General features: G+C 43.6%; 1 protein-coding gene across 1 annotated transcript; it reads left to right on the forward strand.

Moving 5' to 3' along the window:
* The first annotated feature begins 281 nt into the window (after positions 1-281).
* LOC134222463 (aminopeptidase N-like) lies at positions 282-14,410 on the forward strand. The gene is made up of 5 exons (XM_062701619.1): positions 282-1,083; positions 1,155-1,310; positions 1,390-1,686; positions 12,527-14,059; positions 14,113-14,410. The coding sequence occupies exons 1-5, from the start codon at positions 629-631 to the stop codon at positions 14,393-14,395; spliced, it is 2,724 nt and encodes a 907-aa protein (XP_062557603.1). The 5' UTR covers positions 282-628; the 3' UTR covers positions 14,396-14,410.
* The last annotated feature ends 1,279 nt before the right edge of the window (positions 14,411-15,689 follow it).

The raw sequence follows: 15,689 nt of genomic DNA on the forward strand, positions 1-15,689 counted from the left end.
TAATGAATGTTCGGCAAGTGTCCAACACTTCGTCAAGATCCATGTTTTGCCCCCTCATCCCCTTTTTCCCATTAAGTGTTGATGGATTATGCTGGTCACCGGACTTCACCTGATAACGTAGTACATACTTCCATAAACAAGATGATCATCCCTCTTCATTACTGCCGCTGGCACTTCAAACTTGCACCTTTTACCGTTTCTGTTTTCGCGAACGAATAAAAAAAAATCCCTTTCTTAAGTGTCTCACTCGCATCAGTCGCGTATTCCACGCCGTTCTTCCATCGCCGCCGCCGGTTGGTTCAGTATCCAGTTGGCAGTTTGCGCGCGCTCTCGAAGACAGCAGAGAACGCGTTACTCCGTACCACCGTCATCGGTCGATGCATCCGACCATTTCGCGTCATCGGACAATAATTATTATCTATCTCGAATCTTTTACTACACAAGTGATAAAAGTGATATACTTATCGCCTAGCTCTGGCCAGGGAGCATTCCATGTCGTCGTTGTCTTTGTCGTGAGAGCGTTCAATCTGTGTCAATAATTGCTGTGTAAACTAAGGTACAAATAATTGCCTGCTTGAGTGAGTTTGCAGTAGACTTGTCTCAGCTGTCGAGCCAATTAGCAGTTCAGATGGACCGGTGGCAGGTCGGCTGTTATCATTTGTGGTGCGTCGTTGTTTTGTTGCTTCTGGGATGTGTGAACGGGGTGCAAGAAGAGGATCATTTCCGACTGCCGGCGAATACGGTTCCAATCGGATACGATGTCCATCTGACGGTAGATTTGGAACGGTTTGATTTTTATGGGAATGTGCAAATTTCTCTGAGCGTAACCAACGTTTCCAGCCACGTGACCCTAAATGCAAAAGAGCTGGATATGTCGAATGTGCAATTGACGGAGGATACGGGCAGGCAGCTGGCAATGACCTTATTCGTGATGCAGAACGACTCGGAAATGGTGCGGTTCAATTTTGATTCAGATCTACAGGTGACGCAAACCTATCAGCTGTCGATAGACTTTGCGGGAAACATCACCGACGACCTAAAAGGGTTGTACAAGAGTTCGTACTATCGCGGAACAGAAGAAAGGTGGTACTAAGGCACTAATGGAATGATAATCATCTAGCGATGAGGTAACCGGTTGATTGGTTTATTTTTAGATTCGTTGCAACCACGTTCAATGCAGCTGCCTATGCGCGCAAAATTTTCCCATGCTACGATGAGCCCCAGCTGAAGGCGAAGTTCAAGCTGCGAATCTACCATAAACCGGAATTTCGAGCGCTCTCCAATATGCCCATTGAGAACCGCGTCGAATCGTAAGTTCAATTGGAAACATCCAGCCAAGTGTGTCGCCTCCATAAACATTCACACTTAAAGGCACCATTCTATTCACAGTGCTAATATTGATAACATGACCGTAACTGCGTTCGCAGAGTCCCCCCCAATGTCGAGCTATCTGTTGGCGTTCGTCGTGTCGGACTTCGGGGAGATACGGGCCGACGCTAAATTCGCTGCCCACGCACAATTGAGCGTTATCAACTCGACGCGCTACGCTCTGGATTTCACCAAAGATGCCATCGAACACTTGGAGCAGTACCTCAAAAGGCCCTATCAATTAGACAAATTGGATATTGTCGCGATCGACGATTTCCTGATGGGCGCGATGGAGAATTGGGGGCTTATTACGTACAAGTGAGTATTTGTAGGAAAGGAAACAAACATAAGTGAGTGAATTGAATTGTTTGCATACTGGTACTTGATTGATGTTTTATGTAAGCTTGTCAGACGATAGTTGGCTTCATGATTTATGCTTGCTGGTTACAATCGAACATACGACCTTACCTATTTTATGTGTTTCAATTTGTAAAGTGTGAATTTATGTTTCTGCTTGATTCACGACACTTCTGATCTGTTTATACACCTCGTAAAACCCGTAAAAGACTCAAACGTTATACATTTGTACTTATTTTCGAGTTTCAGTGAGTTTTGAAGTAGCATTTACTTCAATTGCAATCTCTGAAATTAAAAAAAAGGTTGCAGCACAGATAAAGACGTTCTTTCAAATTGATAAAAAAAAATCGAATGCGCTGGATTCTGTTTTTACATGACTTGTATTTTTTTTTTAATTTACACTCATTCTTGATGTTTAAGTCAGATTAATTACCATGTGATTTTTCTTTGAATTATTTAGGATTTTTTGAAACATGTTGCAAAGACTTTGGTGGCAAAATGAAGTCACACGATCACAAATAACGAGCTAAAATCGTCCAGAATCCTGTGTAATTCCATTTCTACATTGCATTGTAAAATTTCGGTGTTTTGTGAGGTCATAAGAGGGTATCAGGTTATAAAGCCTAAGATCATCACGCCGAATGATCATTAGGCCGAAAGGCCATTGAGCTGTTTGAAAAGGGAGAGTTGTAAGTAAATTCTTCCTTTTTCTTACTTCTTCTCTATTTTTTCTTCTTCTTTCGTGCTTTCTCCTGTATCCATCTTCACTTTTCCTTCTGCTTTCTTCTTTCTCCCTTATTATTTATGTATTCTTCCCTTCATCCTCCATCTTCTTCTTTCGTTCAGAGTGCGCCTTCAATCGTATTTTGATTCGCACGCAGCACGATCGCGCGATCATCCGAAGTATTTTAAGATAAAATATCCTTTGTAGGTAACTAACTTAACTACACACAATTACACACTTGCACGGTAAATCAAAGCTTCACAGCACTATTCTATGGGCCTTCCGACCAGCGAAACAATTAGACATCTAATAGACAGTACAACCAAAACCCAAGCACAGACAAAAACCCTCCCTGCAAAATCTGTTGTAAATTCAAGTAACAATTCAATCTTTCAAATAGAACGCAAGGCAGATTTCGAAAAATGTTTTAATCTGTAAACTAGAAATAAGGCGAGACCTCACGGTTGGGCTCGGGAAAATAGCCCTTTCGACAGTTTCCTCTACAACTTAAGTGATGAACTTCTCCACACGAAAAAATCACGTTAACAAAGATTAAAAAAAAATCTCTCGAAAAAACACCGCACAAACAACAGGAGCACAAGGTTAAACGTCGGACAAGCCATTATCGATAGCCGCCTGCTCTATGGCCTAGAGCTTACATGCCTTGCCTACCATAGCCTAATTAATATCCTTTCGCCTGTTTTTAACAGCTACGTCCGGACAGCCTCTGGTTTACTCCCGTCCACTCCCGCTGAAGCTGCATGTGTTGACGCTGGTATCCTCCCTTTCCGGCACCGTATCTTAATGGCCATTAGCCGCAAAGCCGCCTCTTTCGCTGCCTCTACCTCAGGTGAAGTCAGGATCCCTCTCCTCGATGAGGCTGACCGGATCCTGAGAAGTGTAGCCGGTACCAGTCTCCCCCCCCAGTGGCGCGGGTTCACTGGCACGGAGCGAAGGGCTGGCTGACGCCCCCAGTGAACATCGACCGCACCATCGCCTCGCGGTTTAAAAGGGGAGACAACACTGAGGAACTTCGACGGCCTGTTTCAGAACTGCTCGCAACACGTTTCTGGAACAGCGAGATCCAGTACACCGTCTTTGTTGCGGCCACTATCCCAGCAAATAAACCAATCGTGGTCCTCACGGACTCTGCAAGCGTGGTTTCTGCCCTCCAAAGCGAGACACCCAAGCACCCCTGGATCCAGGGAATACTATCTGGAATGATACCCGGTACCACCTTTGCCTGGATCCCCGGCCATTGTGGCATAAGGGGAAATAACGAGGCCGACGCCCTGGCTAGTGTCGGACATGAGGGCCTGTTATACACCCGTTCCGTCCCGCTGGCCGACGTTAAGAAATGAACGAAGAGCGTCGTCGGCCAGGACTGGGCTTAGATATGGAGCAGCAACAGGGGGCTCTTCCTTAGAAAAATTAAGGGAACCACCGACTCCTGAAATGAACCAGCCACCCAGAAAGAACAGCAGGTCATCTCAAGGCTCCGGACTAGACACACAAAGGATCTCTCACAATTTTGCTGGGGGCCCTTTCCGGTCCACTTGTGAACTATGTAACACGGAAAACAGCGTAGAGCACTTTGTCTGTCGGTGTCCCAAATATGACTACCCCCGAAACCTCTACGGAATACCCGGTAGCATTCGATACGCACTGGCGGATGACGAAGCTGCAATGGCTGCCATCTTTTGCTTCCCGAAGGACGCCCGTTTATTTTACGAAGTCTAGCATCCCGACTGCTCTTTACTTTTACTTTTTACTTTTTACTTTTTAGTTTTACTGTTTACTTTTTACTTTTTACTTTTTACTTTTTACTTTTTACTTTTTACTTTTAACTTTTAACTTTTAACTTTTTAATTTTTACTTTTTACTTTTTACTTTTTACTTTTTACTTTTTTTACTTTTTACGTTTTACTTTTTACTTTTTACTTTTTACTTTTTACTTTTTACTTTTTACTTTTTACTTTTTACTTTTTACTTTTTACTTTTTACTTTTTACTTTTTACTTTTTACTTTTTACTTTTTACTTTTTAGTTTTACTGTTTACTTTTTACTTTTTACTTTTTACTTTTTACTTTTTAGTTTTACTGTTTACTTTTTACTTTTTACTTTTAACTTTTAACTTTTTACTTTTTAATTTTTACTTTTTACTTTTTACTTTTTACTTTTTACTTTTTACTTTTTACTTTTTACTTTTTACTTTTTACTTTTTACTTTTTACTTTTTACTTTTTACTTTTTACTTTTTACTTTTTACTTTTTACTTTTTACTTTTTACTTTTTACTTTTTACTTTTTAACTTTTTACTTTTTACTTTTACTTTTACTTTTTTACTTTTTTACTTTTTACTTTTTTTACTTTTTACTTTTTACTTTTTTACTTTTTACTTTTTTTTTTACTTTTTACTTTTTACTTTTACTTTTTACTTTTTACTTTTTACTTTGAATTTTTCACTTTTACTTTTTTACTTTTTACTTTTTACTTTTTACTTTTTACTTTTTACTTTTTACTTTTTACTTTTTACTTTTTACTTTTTACTTTTTACTTTTTACTTTTTACTTTTTACTTTTTACTTTTTACTTTTTACTTTTTACTTTTTACTTTTTACTTTTTACTTTTTACTTTTTACTTTTTACTTTTTACTTTTTACTTTTTACTTTTTACTTTTTACTTTTTACTTTTTACTTTTTACTTTTTACTTTTTACTTTTTACTTTTTACTTTTTACTTTTTACTTTTTACTTTTTACTTTTTACTTTTTACTTTACTTTTAGTAAGTAGTAAAAAGCAAAAAGTAAAAAGTAAAACGTAAAAAGTAAAAAGTAAACCGTAAAAAGTCCTTTGTCGATTTGCTTGCGTTGCATACGATGCAAAATTCTGCCTTTTTTTGCTAATGTAAATTGCCCCATTCGGCGTTAAGAAGTTATTATAAAACATCGTTATTATCTTTTATCAAGGAAGCAATTTTTCTGGGTTTTTCAACCCCTTCCTCCCATGTAAGATTTGTCCCATGATTTTTTTTCATTTATATGAAACGTAAGAAAATGTTAAACCCCCCTTCTCCCATAAGTGCTTACGTAACTAGTGTACGACCCCTAAGGATTTTTTTCTAAATTGATTTTTTTAATGAAAAACAAATGATCTAAATATTAGCTATTTTTATATTCCGAGAGATAGGCCAATGAAAGCTACCGAACATCGTACTAAAGGATATTGAAGGTGAAGGCGGTAAACAGCAGTATTTTACCTTTTTATCATTAGTTTTATTTCTGAAAATAAAAACCCAGAATATTCCACCTAGTGGAGATGGTAGTGAAAAGCACATAAAAGAGGTCAGTTTTTGGAACAGAAATCGGTTCTGAATTTGTTTTTCCAAGAGGAGACACCTGGGATAAATGGGGGGAAAACAATGTTTTTTTTTATTAACTCCGGAACACAACGGTCGATTAGGCCAATTTTCAATTAGGAAGGATTCCGCGTCGAATGCAATCTGTTGCAAGCAAATTCGGATAAGGCTAAGTATAAAAAAGTGTGTCTCACCTTTTTTGTACACACACACATCCATACACATATACATACACACATACAGACATCGCCTCAATTCGTCGAGCTGGGTTGATTGGTATATAACAATATGGGTTTCCGAGCCTTCTATCAAAGATCGATTTGGAGTGATGCTATGGCCTGACCCTATGGGAATTCCCGGAGGAACTTTCGGAGGAATTCCTGGCGGAACTTCCGAAGGAATTCCTGGTGAAACTTCTGGAGAAATTCTTGGAGGAACTTCCAGAGAAATTCCTGGAGGAACTTCCGGACGTATTCCTGGAGGAACTTCCGGAGGAATTCGTGTAGAAACTTCCGGAAGATTTCCTGGAGGAAGTTCCAGAGGAATTCCTGGAGGAACTTCTGGAGAAACTTCCGGAGGAATTCCTGGAGGAACTTCCAGAGGAATTCGGAGGAACTTTCGGAGGAATTCCTGGAGGAACTTCCGGAGGAATTCCTGGAGGAACTTCCGGAGGAATTCCTGGAGGAACTTCCGGAGGAATTCCTGGAGGAACTTCTGGAGGAATTCCTGGAGGAACTTCCGGAGGAATTCCTGGAGGAACTTCCGGAGGAATTCCTGGAGGAACTTCCGGAGGAATTCCTGGAGGAACTTCCGGAGGAATTCCTGGAGGAACTTCCGGAGGAATTCCTGGAGGAACTTCCGGAGGAATTCCTGGAGGAACTTCCGGAGGAATTCCTGGAGGAACTTCCGGAGGAATTCCTGGAGGAACTTCCGGAGGAATTCCTGGAGGAACTTCCGGAGGAATTCCTGGAGGAACTTCCGGAGGAATTCCTGGAGGAACTTCCGGAGGAATTCCTGGAGGAACTTCCGGAGGAATTCCTGGAGGAACTTCCGGAGGAATTCCTGGAGGAACTACCGGAGGAATTCCTGGAGGAACTTCCGGAGGAATTCCTGGAGGAATTTCCGAAGGAATTCCTGGAGGAGCTTCCGGAGGAATTTCTGGAGAAACTTCCGGAAGAACTTTCGGAGGAATTTATGGAGTAACTTCCGGAAGAATTTCTGGAGGTACTTGCGGAGGAATTCTTGGTGGTACTTCCGGAGGAATTCGTGGAGGAACTTCCCGAGGAACTTCAAGAGGAACTTCCGAAGGAACTTCTAGAGGAACTTCCGGATGAATTTGTGGAGAAACTTCCGATGGAAGTTCTGGAAGTTCCTTCAGATATTCCTCATGAAGAAACTTCGTGGAGGTACTTCCGGATGAATATCTAAAGGAATATACTGAGGAATTTCTTGATGAACTTCCCAACGAACTCGTTGTAGATCTTCCGAAGAAATTCCGGAGATTTTTTGTCGTTTGAAATAAGTTTACGCCGACCCACGCCACCGATCACCAACGGCGTGATGCCGCCGCCGCGTGCTGAAAATGATCTATCATGAAGCCGCCGGTAGATTTTCAGTCGGCGCACAGGACTAATTTGAATACCAAACGAATAATCATTTATTATGCTACAATGTTGTGAAAACTCATATGTGAATATTGTACATTATGTGGAAGATTTTAATTTGAAAAATGTATTGGACCACTTTCCCTTCGATGGGACTCGAACCCACGATCCACGACACTAAATAGCTTCCAATAATGGTGGTGCCTGGCTTTGTTTCATTGCGACCGCAAAACAGCACTGACACGTCGGAGAGCAGCGGGCAGCAGGGACTATGTCCAAGGGCTTGACGATCCCTCCCCAGGCCATCTGCGAGTTGTGGGGCTTGCCTAGGATGTGGTGGGGTTTGACAGTGGGCCCTGTTAAATTCCTTTAAAAAGCTGCATGTATCCGCAAGTAGGCCCCACCAAAGCGACCGTGTGCCGCTCAAAGCGCACAAGCCCAAGTCCTGGTGTTAGGTGGGACGCCAAACAGCCCTGACACGACGGCCCTCCGACGAGACAGGAGGTTTGCGCAGGCCCAATAAGCCGCCTGGAAAACCAATAATTACGAACAATATAAGAGATATTGCGACTCGATCGGCAAAGACCTAGGTGACGAATAAAGGATCACGATTGGAAGCTTGGAACATGGAACTGCAAGTCCCTAGGTTTCGCAGGTTGCGACAGGATGATCTACGATGAATTACATCCCCACAACTTCGACGTCGTGCGCTGCGGGAGATTTGCTGGACAGGACAGAAAGTGTGGAAAAGCGGGCATCGAGCGGCTACCTTCTACCAAAGCTGTGGCACCACCTACGAGCTGGGAACCAGCTTCATAGTGTTGGGTAAGATGCGCCAACGCGTGATTGGGTGGCAGTCAATCAACGCAAGGATGTGCAAGCTGAGGATTAAAGGCCGTTTCTTCAACTATAGCATCATCAACGTGCACTGCCCACACGAAGGGAGACCCGACGACGAGAAAGAAGCGTTCTACGCACAGCTGGAGCAGACATACGATGGATGCACACTGCGGGACGTCAAAATCGTCATCGGCGACTTGAACGCACAGGTAGGAAGGGAGGAAATGCATAGACCGGTCATCGGACCGGATAGTCTGCACACCGTATCGAATGACAACGGCCAACGATGCATAAACTTCGCAGCATCCCACGGAATGGTAGTCCGAAGCACCTTCTTTCCCCGCAAAAATATCCATTAGTTCACATGGAGATCACCTTACCAAGAAACCAAATCGACCTCGTTCTAATCGACGGAAAATTCTTTTCCGACATCACGAACGTCCGCACTTACCGCAGTGCGAATATCGAATCCGACCACTACCTCGTTGCAGTATGCCTGCGTTCAAAACTCTCGACGGTGTACAACACGCGTCAAAGTCGAAAGCCGCGGCTTAGCATTGGGCGACTACAAGACGGTAGACTAGCCCAAGAATACGCGCAGCAGCTGGAAGTGGCACTCCCAACGGAAGAGCAGCTAGGCGCAGCGTCTCTTGAAGATGGCTGGAGAGATATTCGATCCACCATTGGTAGCACCGTAACCGCTGCACTTGGCACGGTGCCCCCGGATCAGAGAAACGACTGGTATGACGGCGAATGTAAGCAGTTAGTAGAAGAGAAGAATGCAGCATGGGCAAGATTGCTGCAACACCGCACGAGGGCGAACGAGGCACGATATAAACAGTCGCGGAACAGACAAAACTCGATTTTCCGGAGGAAAAAGCGCCAGCAGGAAGATCGAGACCGTGAAGAGACGGAGCAACTGTACCGCGCTAATAACACACGAAAGTTCTAAGAGAAGTTGAACCGTTTACGTAAAAGCCACGTGCCACAGCCTGATATGTGTAAGGACATAAACGGGAACCTTCTGACGAACGAGCGTGAGGTGATCCAAAGGTGGCAGCAGCACTACGAAGAGCACCTGAATGGCGATGTGGCAGACGAAGATGGCGGTATGGTGATGGACCTGGAAGAACGCACGCAGGACATAATTTTACCGGCTCTGGATCTCCAGGAAATCCAGGAGGAGATTGGCCGGCTGAAGAACAACAAAGCCCCCAACTACCAGGAGAGCTATTTAAACACGGTGGTGAGGCACTGGCTAGAGCGCTGCGCTGGGTCATTACCAAGATTTGGAAGCAGGAAGTCTTGCCGCAGGAGTGGATGGAAGGTGTCGTGTGTCCCATCTACAAAAAGGGCGATAAGCTGGATTGTAGCAACTACCGCGCAATCACATTGCTGAACGCCGCCTACAAGGTACTCTCCCAAATTTTATGCCGTCGACTAGCACCAATTGCAAGGAAGTTCGTGGGGCAGTACCAGGCGGGTTTTATGGGCGAACACTCCCCACGGACCAGGTGTTCGCCATTCGCCAAGTACTGCAGAAATGCCGCGAATACAACGTGCCCACACATCATCTATTCATCGACTCCAAAGCCGCATATGATACAATCGATCGGGACCAGCTATGGCAGCTAATGCACGAAAACGGATTTCCGGATAAACTGACACGGTTGATCAAAGCGACGATGGATCGGGTGATGTGCGTAGTTCGAGTTTCAGGGGCATTCTAGAGTCCCTTCAAAACCCGCAGAGGGTTTGGAAGGGGTAATACGAAGAGCAGTGATTAACATGAGTAGTACAATTTTCAATAAGTCCGTCCAGCTATTTGGCTTCGCCGACGACATAGATATTATGGCACGTAGCTTTGAGAAGATAGAGGAAGCTTACATCAGACTGAAGAAGGAAGCCAAGCGGATCGGACTAGTCATCAACACGTCGAAGACGAAGTACATGAGAGGAAGAGGTTCAAGAGAAGACAATGTGAGCCACCTACCGCGAGTTTACATCGGTGGTGACGAAATCGAGGTGGTAGAAGAATTTGTGTACTTGGGCTCACTGGTGACTGTCGATAACGATACCAGCAGAGAAATTCGGAGACGCATAGTGGCTGGAAATCGTATGTACTTTGGACTCCGCAAGACGCTCCGATCGAATAGAGTTCGCCGCCGTACCAAACTGACAATCTACAAAACGCTCATTAGACCGGTAGTCCTCTACGGACACGAGACCTGGACGATGCTCGTGGAGGAGCAACACGCACTTGGAGTTTTCGAAAGGAAAGTGCTGCGTACCATCTATGGTGGGGTGCAGATGGCGGACGGTACGTGGAGGAGGCGAATAAACCACGAGTTACATGAGCTGCTGGGAGAACCATCCATCGTTCACACCGCGAAAATCGGACGACTACGGTGGGCCGGGCACGTAGCCAGAATGTCGGACAGTAATCCGGTGAAAATGGTTCTCGACAACGATCCGACGGACACAAGAAGGCGAGGTGCGCAGCGGACAAGGTGGATCGATAAGGTGGAAGATGACTTGCGGACCCTCCGTAGACCGCGTGGTTGGCGACGTGTAGCCATGGACCGAGCCGTATGGAAAAGACTCTTATATACCGCACAGGCCACTTCGGCCTTAGTCTGAATAAATAATAATAATACGTCGGAGAGCAGATTTGCGAAGATCGCGGCGGTAGCATTTATTGTTGACGTTGTTCTCAAACTTCTTTGGGGTACTGCGCTTAACCAATGCTCAACGGTGTCCTTGGCTGTTTTCATCTGTAGTCTTGTTTTCAAGCTGGATTCGGCTGGAACGACTCTCAGAATTCGTATGATTCTAGTGGGCTCGTCCGCTGTAACGTTACCACGAGTCCAAGCTCCGGCATTTGAGTAGGATAAAGCGTTAAGGTCTCGAATGGCCAAGCAGTTCCGAAGAGAATATGAATCGGTAATTTGCGTTGCATTGCGTTGTGGATTGCATACTGATAGCGGTCATGTATATTCTTAAACTTCTTTACCCCAACTGCTTATGGGTTACTATTTGGGATGAAATAGCAACCCAATTGTAGGTCCAGAACGATAAAGCATAGGCGCTTTCAACCGGCGCTTGGCACTATCGAGGTCGGCATCGAATGCAATCGATGCGGGATCCACAAATGTGCGGTGATAAGGCTTGCCTGTGAAACGTAATAAACGAAGCGGTCAAGCTAATGGGATTTTCCAACGTCTTAACGAGGACCGTGTATGAATAGTTTATCGATCAGGTATATTTGTCTAAAGCCTGGTCTGTTTCGTCGAGAAATGATCACAAAGCAAAAAGCTGAAACTGAGGCATCACAAAATCTGATAAAAACGGAGAGTATAGACTCCAACAATTAGAAATCGTGTTCGATTATAGTATGCGGCTGCGAAACCACCTTAAAAATTGGTGAAGCTCGGCGATAAGAATTTCAGAAGCTATATCGATTACGTCGCAACAATGCAATGCAGCACGGTAATCCATAACGAAGCATGCGTACTCGCGGGCATGATGCACACAAACTATTGGGCAAGGAAGACAAGGAACACTAGAACCTAAGAGTTGCTCAATAGCACGCGTTCAAAATCATGAAAGAGTCCAGCATGTGCCATGGCTGACAGTGAAATATTCGTACAGACAAGGCCAGGTGAAAGGAACACGCCAATGACTTGTTGGACGATGATGATGAAGGTGTTTTTAAAAACAAAATGAACATAGTCGACGACGGTCAAGCTGTGGAATCACCAACGTTAGATGAAATTAAAAAGACATTAAAACTGCTGGAAACTACTGAGATCGCTCGGTTTTCTTGCTAGCTGATCAAGGCCGTTTGAGATGTTCAGCATGCCCAGCCATCTGTTCATTCAGTTCAATTCCCATGATTTAGTGGAACGAAAAAAGCATTGGCAGATAATGTCGGAACATGGTTTTACGGTGAAACTTATTAGGCTTATACGTACAACGCTTGATGGTTCAAATTACATATTTGAATGGCAGACGAAGTGTGAACTTCGTTTGCTACCTAAGAGTTATTAAAGCAGGGTGATACGCTTCCGAATTTACTTTTCAACATTGCGCTCGAGGGTATGATAAGGAGATCTGTACAGAGTACAGATAAGGGTAGTCTTAGTGATATTGCTTCTGAGGTAGTTCTTTATGGCCATGTGTTAAAAAAAGTTGTGTAACACCGTCCAACCGTTTTATAAAATCTATGACATCTGTACTGTACAAACATTAATTCTAATACTATAATAATATTGCAGGACCTCGAGGATCGCTTACCGCGAAGGCATGGATAAAACAGAAAAGCTTCAATCCGTTGCCAAGATCGTATTCCACGAGCTGATTCACCAATGGTTCGGAAATGAGGCAACCAGCGCCTGGTGGTCATACATCTGGCTGAACGAAGGAATAACCGTATTTCTGGAGAGCTACCTCCTGGATAAAATACATCCCGAGTGGAGAACGATGGATCAGTTTCTGGTGAATGAAGTGCACCCGGTCATGGAGCGCGACGTTCTTCCGAAAACTCGACCGATGACGAAGCAGATCAACACCCCCGAAGAGATTGCGGGGATCTATGATTTCGTAGTTTACCCGAAGGCTGCCTCCGTTATCAGGATGTGGCATTCGATTGTTGGAAAAGATATTTTCGAGGAATTTTTGGTGGAATATCTGATTGATCGTAGCTACAAAGCAGCGACGGAAGATGATATGATTCGGGTGCTTCAGAGTGTTGTTGACCGACACGGTGTAAAGCTGCCTCCGGTGAAGGACATCGTGCAGAGTTGGACAATGAATGCCTCATACCCGGTTGTTTTGATCGATAGGTCCGACGGGACAGTCAACGTCACGGCGGTTCCTGCTAAAACATTTTACATCCCGTTGACGTGGATATCTAGTTCCAATAAATCTGGCATTGAATGGCTGACTAATTTGGAAGGGCAAAAGTCCATTCAACTGGAAGGCATCCCCGCGAATGAATGGGTTCTGTTCAACCCAAGCCAACATGCGTACTACCGGGTGAACTACGATATGAAAAGCTGGAACATGTTCATCGATGCTTTGAAAAACGATCACCTGAAAATTCCGACATTAAGTCGAGCTCAACTAATTGACGATTCATTGGCGCTAGCTAAAACTGATCAACTGAGCATAGATGTCCTTCTGGGCATCTTAAATTACTTACCAAATGAAGTCGATCTTATTCCGCTAAAAGCCGGATTCAAAGCTTGGCGCTATCTGCATCGAATGCTGGTTGGCAATGAACACTATCCAGCATATTTAGAACACGAAGAGAGCATACTGGAGCAAATATATGTTCGAATGTTGACCAACACTGCGGACGACCACATGTCCAAGTTGTATCGCGCGGAGGTTCGTAAGGTTGCTTGTGAACTCGGCGTGCGTAAATGTTTGAATGATTCCCTCGACATGTTTGAGGAATTCGTAACCATCGATCCGGATCTTCGAGCTCCGGTGATTTGCGGTGCGCTTAAGGGCAGCGAAAGCTACGATGTGTGGGCTTTGGTGGTGAAACGTATGACCTATATAACAAGGAATTATGAACAGAAACGAATCAACATTGAAGAGTTTGAGGACATTTTGTATGGATACGGTTGCGTGGTTAGCGGCGATCGGTTGGATAACTACATGATGATGTCCTTATCCTACATAGAGACAATGGAGGAATCGGACCGAATTAAAATGTTCAACTATATTGCTGATAGTGGAGTCAACGGTACGGATATGGCTCTTTACAGGCTAAACAATGATTATAGGACGCTGAAGAGGAGGTAAGACGCTTTGACTTAATTGGTTAAGATTGACATCATGGAATGACTTTCAGGTACGGGTCGGTAACGGAGATCGTTAGCAATCTAAGGTACGCCATAACTACTGAGGAGCAATTTCAAGAGTACAGCAAATTTATGAGCAACAACACAGATTCGGACTTGGCTTTCCTACTAGCAGAAGTGCACAACGAGGCTCGCAATAATGTGCGATGGGCGAAAGAGAAGCTCTTGGAGATTTCAACATGGATAGCGTCGCAAAATTCTGCATTTACATTCGTTATTTCAAGGACACTGATTGCCTTTGGGTTATCAGCTTTTGTTTACCGTTGGCAATAAAATAGTAACACCCAATTACATTATGCTTTGCTTTATTTTCAACTATCCGTCACTTCATTAATACGATGCAATACCGAGTTCTCACTTTTAGTAGGTACTTATCGTGAAACCACTGGTAATGTATGGGCAGTGGTTGAACCTGGTTGGTGACATGAAAAAAACAGCACTGCCACTTCAATGCATGCAATTAGTCTCCATTTCAAAGGACCTATCGATGCCGTCGGGGCCACACAGCATGTTGTAGTTGCCGGATAAAACAGATGCAGCTATTTATTCAGATGAGAGTGGTAAAATAAGCACTACTGAAATTTGTATTATCATGGAAAAATATGTCATAATTTATTTCCAAAAACTCCAATCTTAGTGAAAATTGTTTCCGTGCGTCAAGCATAATTATTATTCGTTCTTTGATTTTCAACTAATTAAACGATTTTTTTTTTCATATTTTGCCTAAATGGTCACTTGACAGAAATGGAATATGGACGAAAATGTCGCTTGGCTGTGAATGTGAAAAGTGTGAAGTGAATAATGACGACACTAGTCAACAGCTGTTTTTTTGTATTCTAACACGGTTACTGCCTGAAACCCTTTAAAAAAAGTTTCAGGATCCTTTAAGGTGAAGGTGGGTTGAGTACCAAAACAAAGCTTTGAAAGTATTGGTACAATAAAAACTGTCATATACTGTAGTAGTATTGGTGTCGTATTAAAAAAAACAAAGAATATTAGTAGGGTGGTTCAAAAACGACCCAGCACAACCACGCTCACTCGATTCCGTCCCATGCTCCGAGTGTCCTCCAAAAACCGATTTCAACAAAAAGTGGTTGAGCGCATGCCGGTTCAAGTTTGTATGAAAACTAGTATGGAAACTAAACCTTTCATTACACTGGCTACAGTGCCTCCTCTCCATACGCTGGCGAAAAGAGAGCCCACATAGCTGAAAGCAACATTCCAGGGACTTTACTGAAAGAAAACCGCACCGCAGGAAAGATCCATTGATTACGTAAAGGGTCGTACACTTATTACGTAAGCAATTTTTCTGGGTTTTTCGACCCCTCCTTCCTTGTAAGATTTTTTTCATTCATATGATTTTTTATTTATATGGATCGTAAGATATTGACCGAACCCCCCTTCCCCCATAAGTGCTTACGGAATATGTGTACGGCCCCTAACGCAAAAATAGCATTTTATACCCCACTCACCCCCATGTCACACTTTTTGTATGAAGCATCTGCCACTGGTGCGATAGTGTAGACTAGACTAGACTAGCAGTATCTGCCCCTGGTGCGATAGATAT

Source organism: Armigeres subalbatus, chromosome 1 (genome assembly GCF_024139115.2).
Source record: "Armigeres subalbatus isolate Guangzhou_Male chromosome 1, GZ_Asu_2, whole genome shotgun sequence".
In the NCBI taxonomy this organism is placed as follows: Eukaryota; Metazoa; Arthropoda; class Insecta; order Diptera; family Culicidae; genus Armigeres; species Armigeres subalbatus.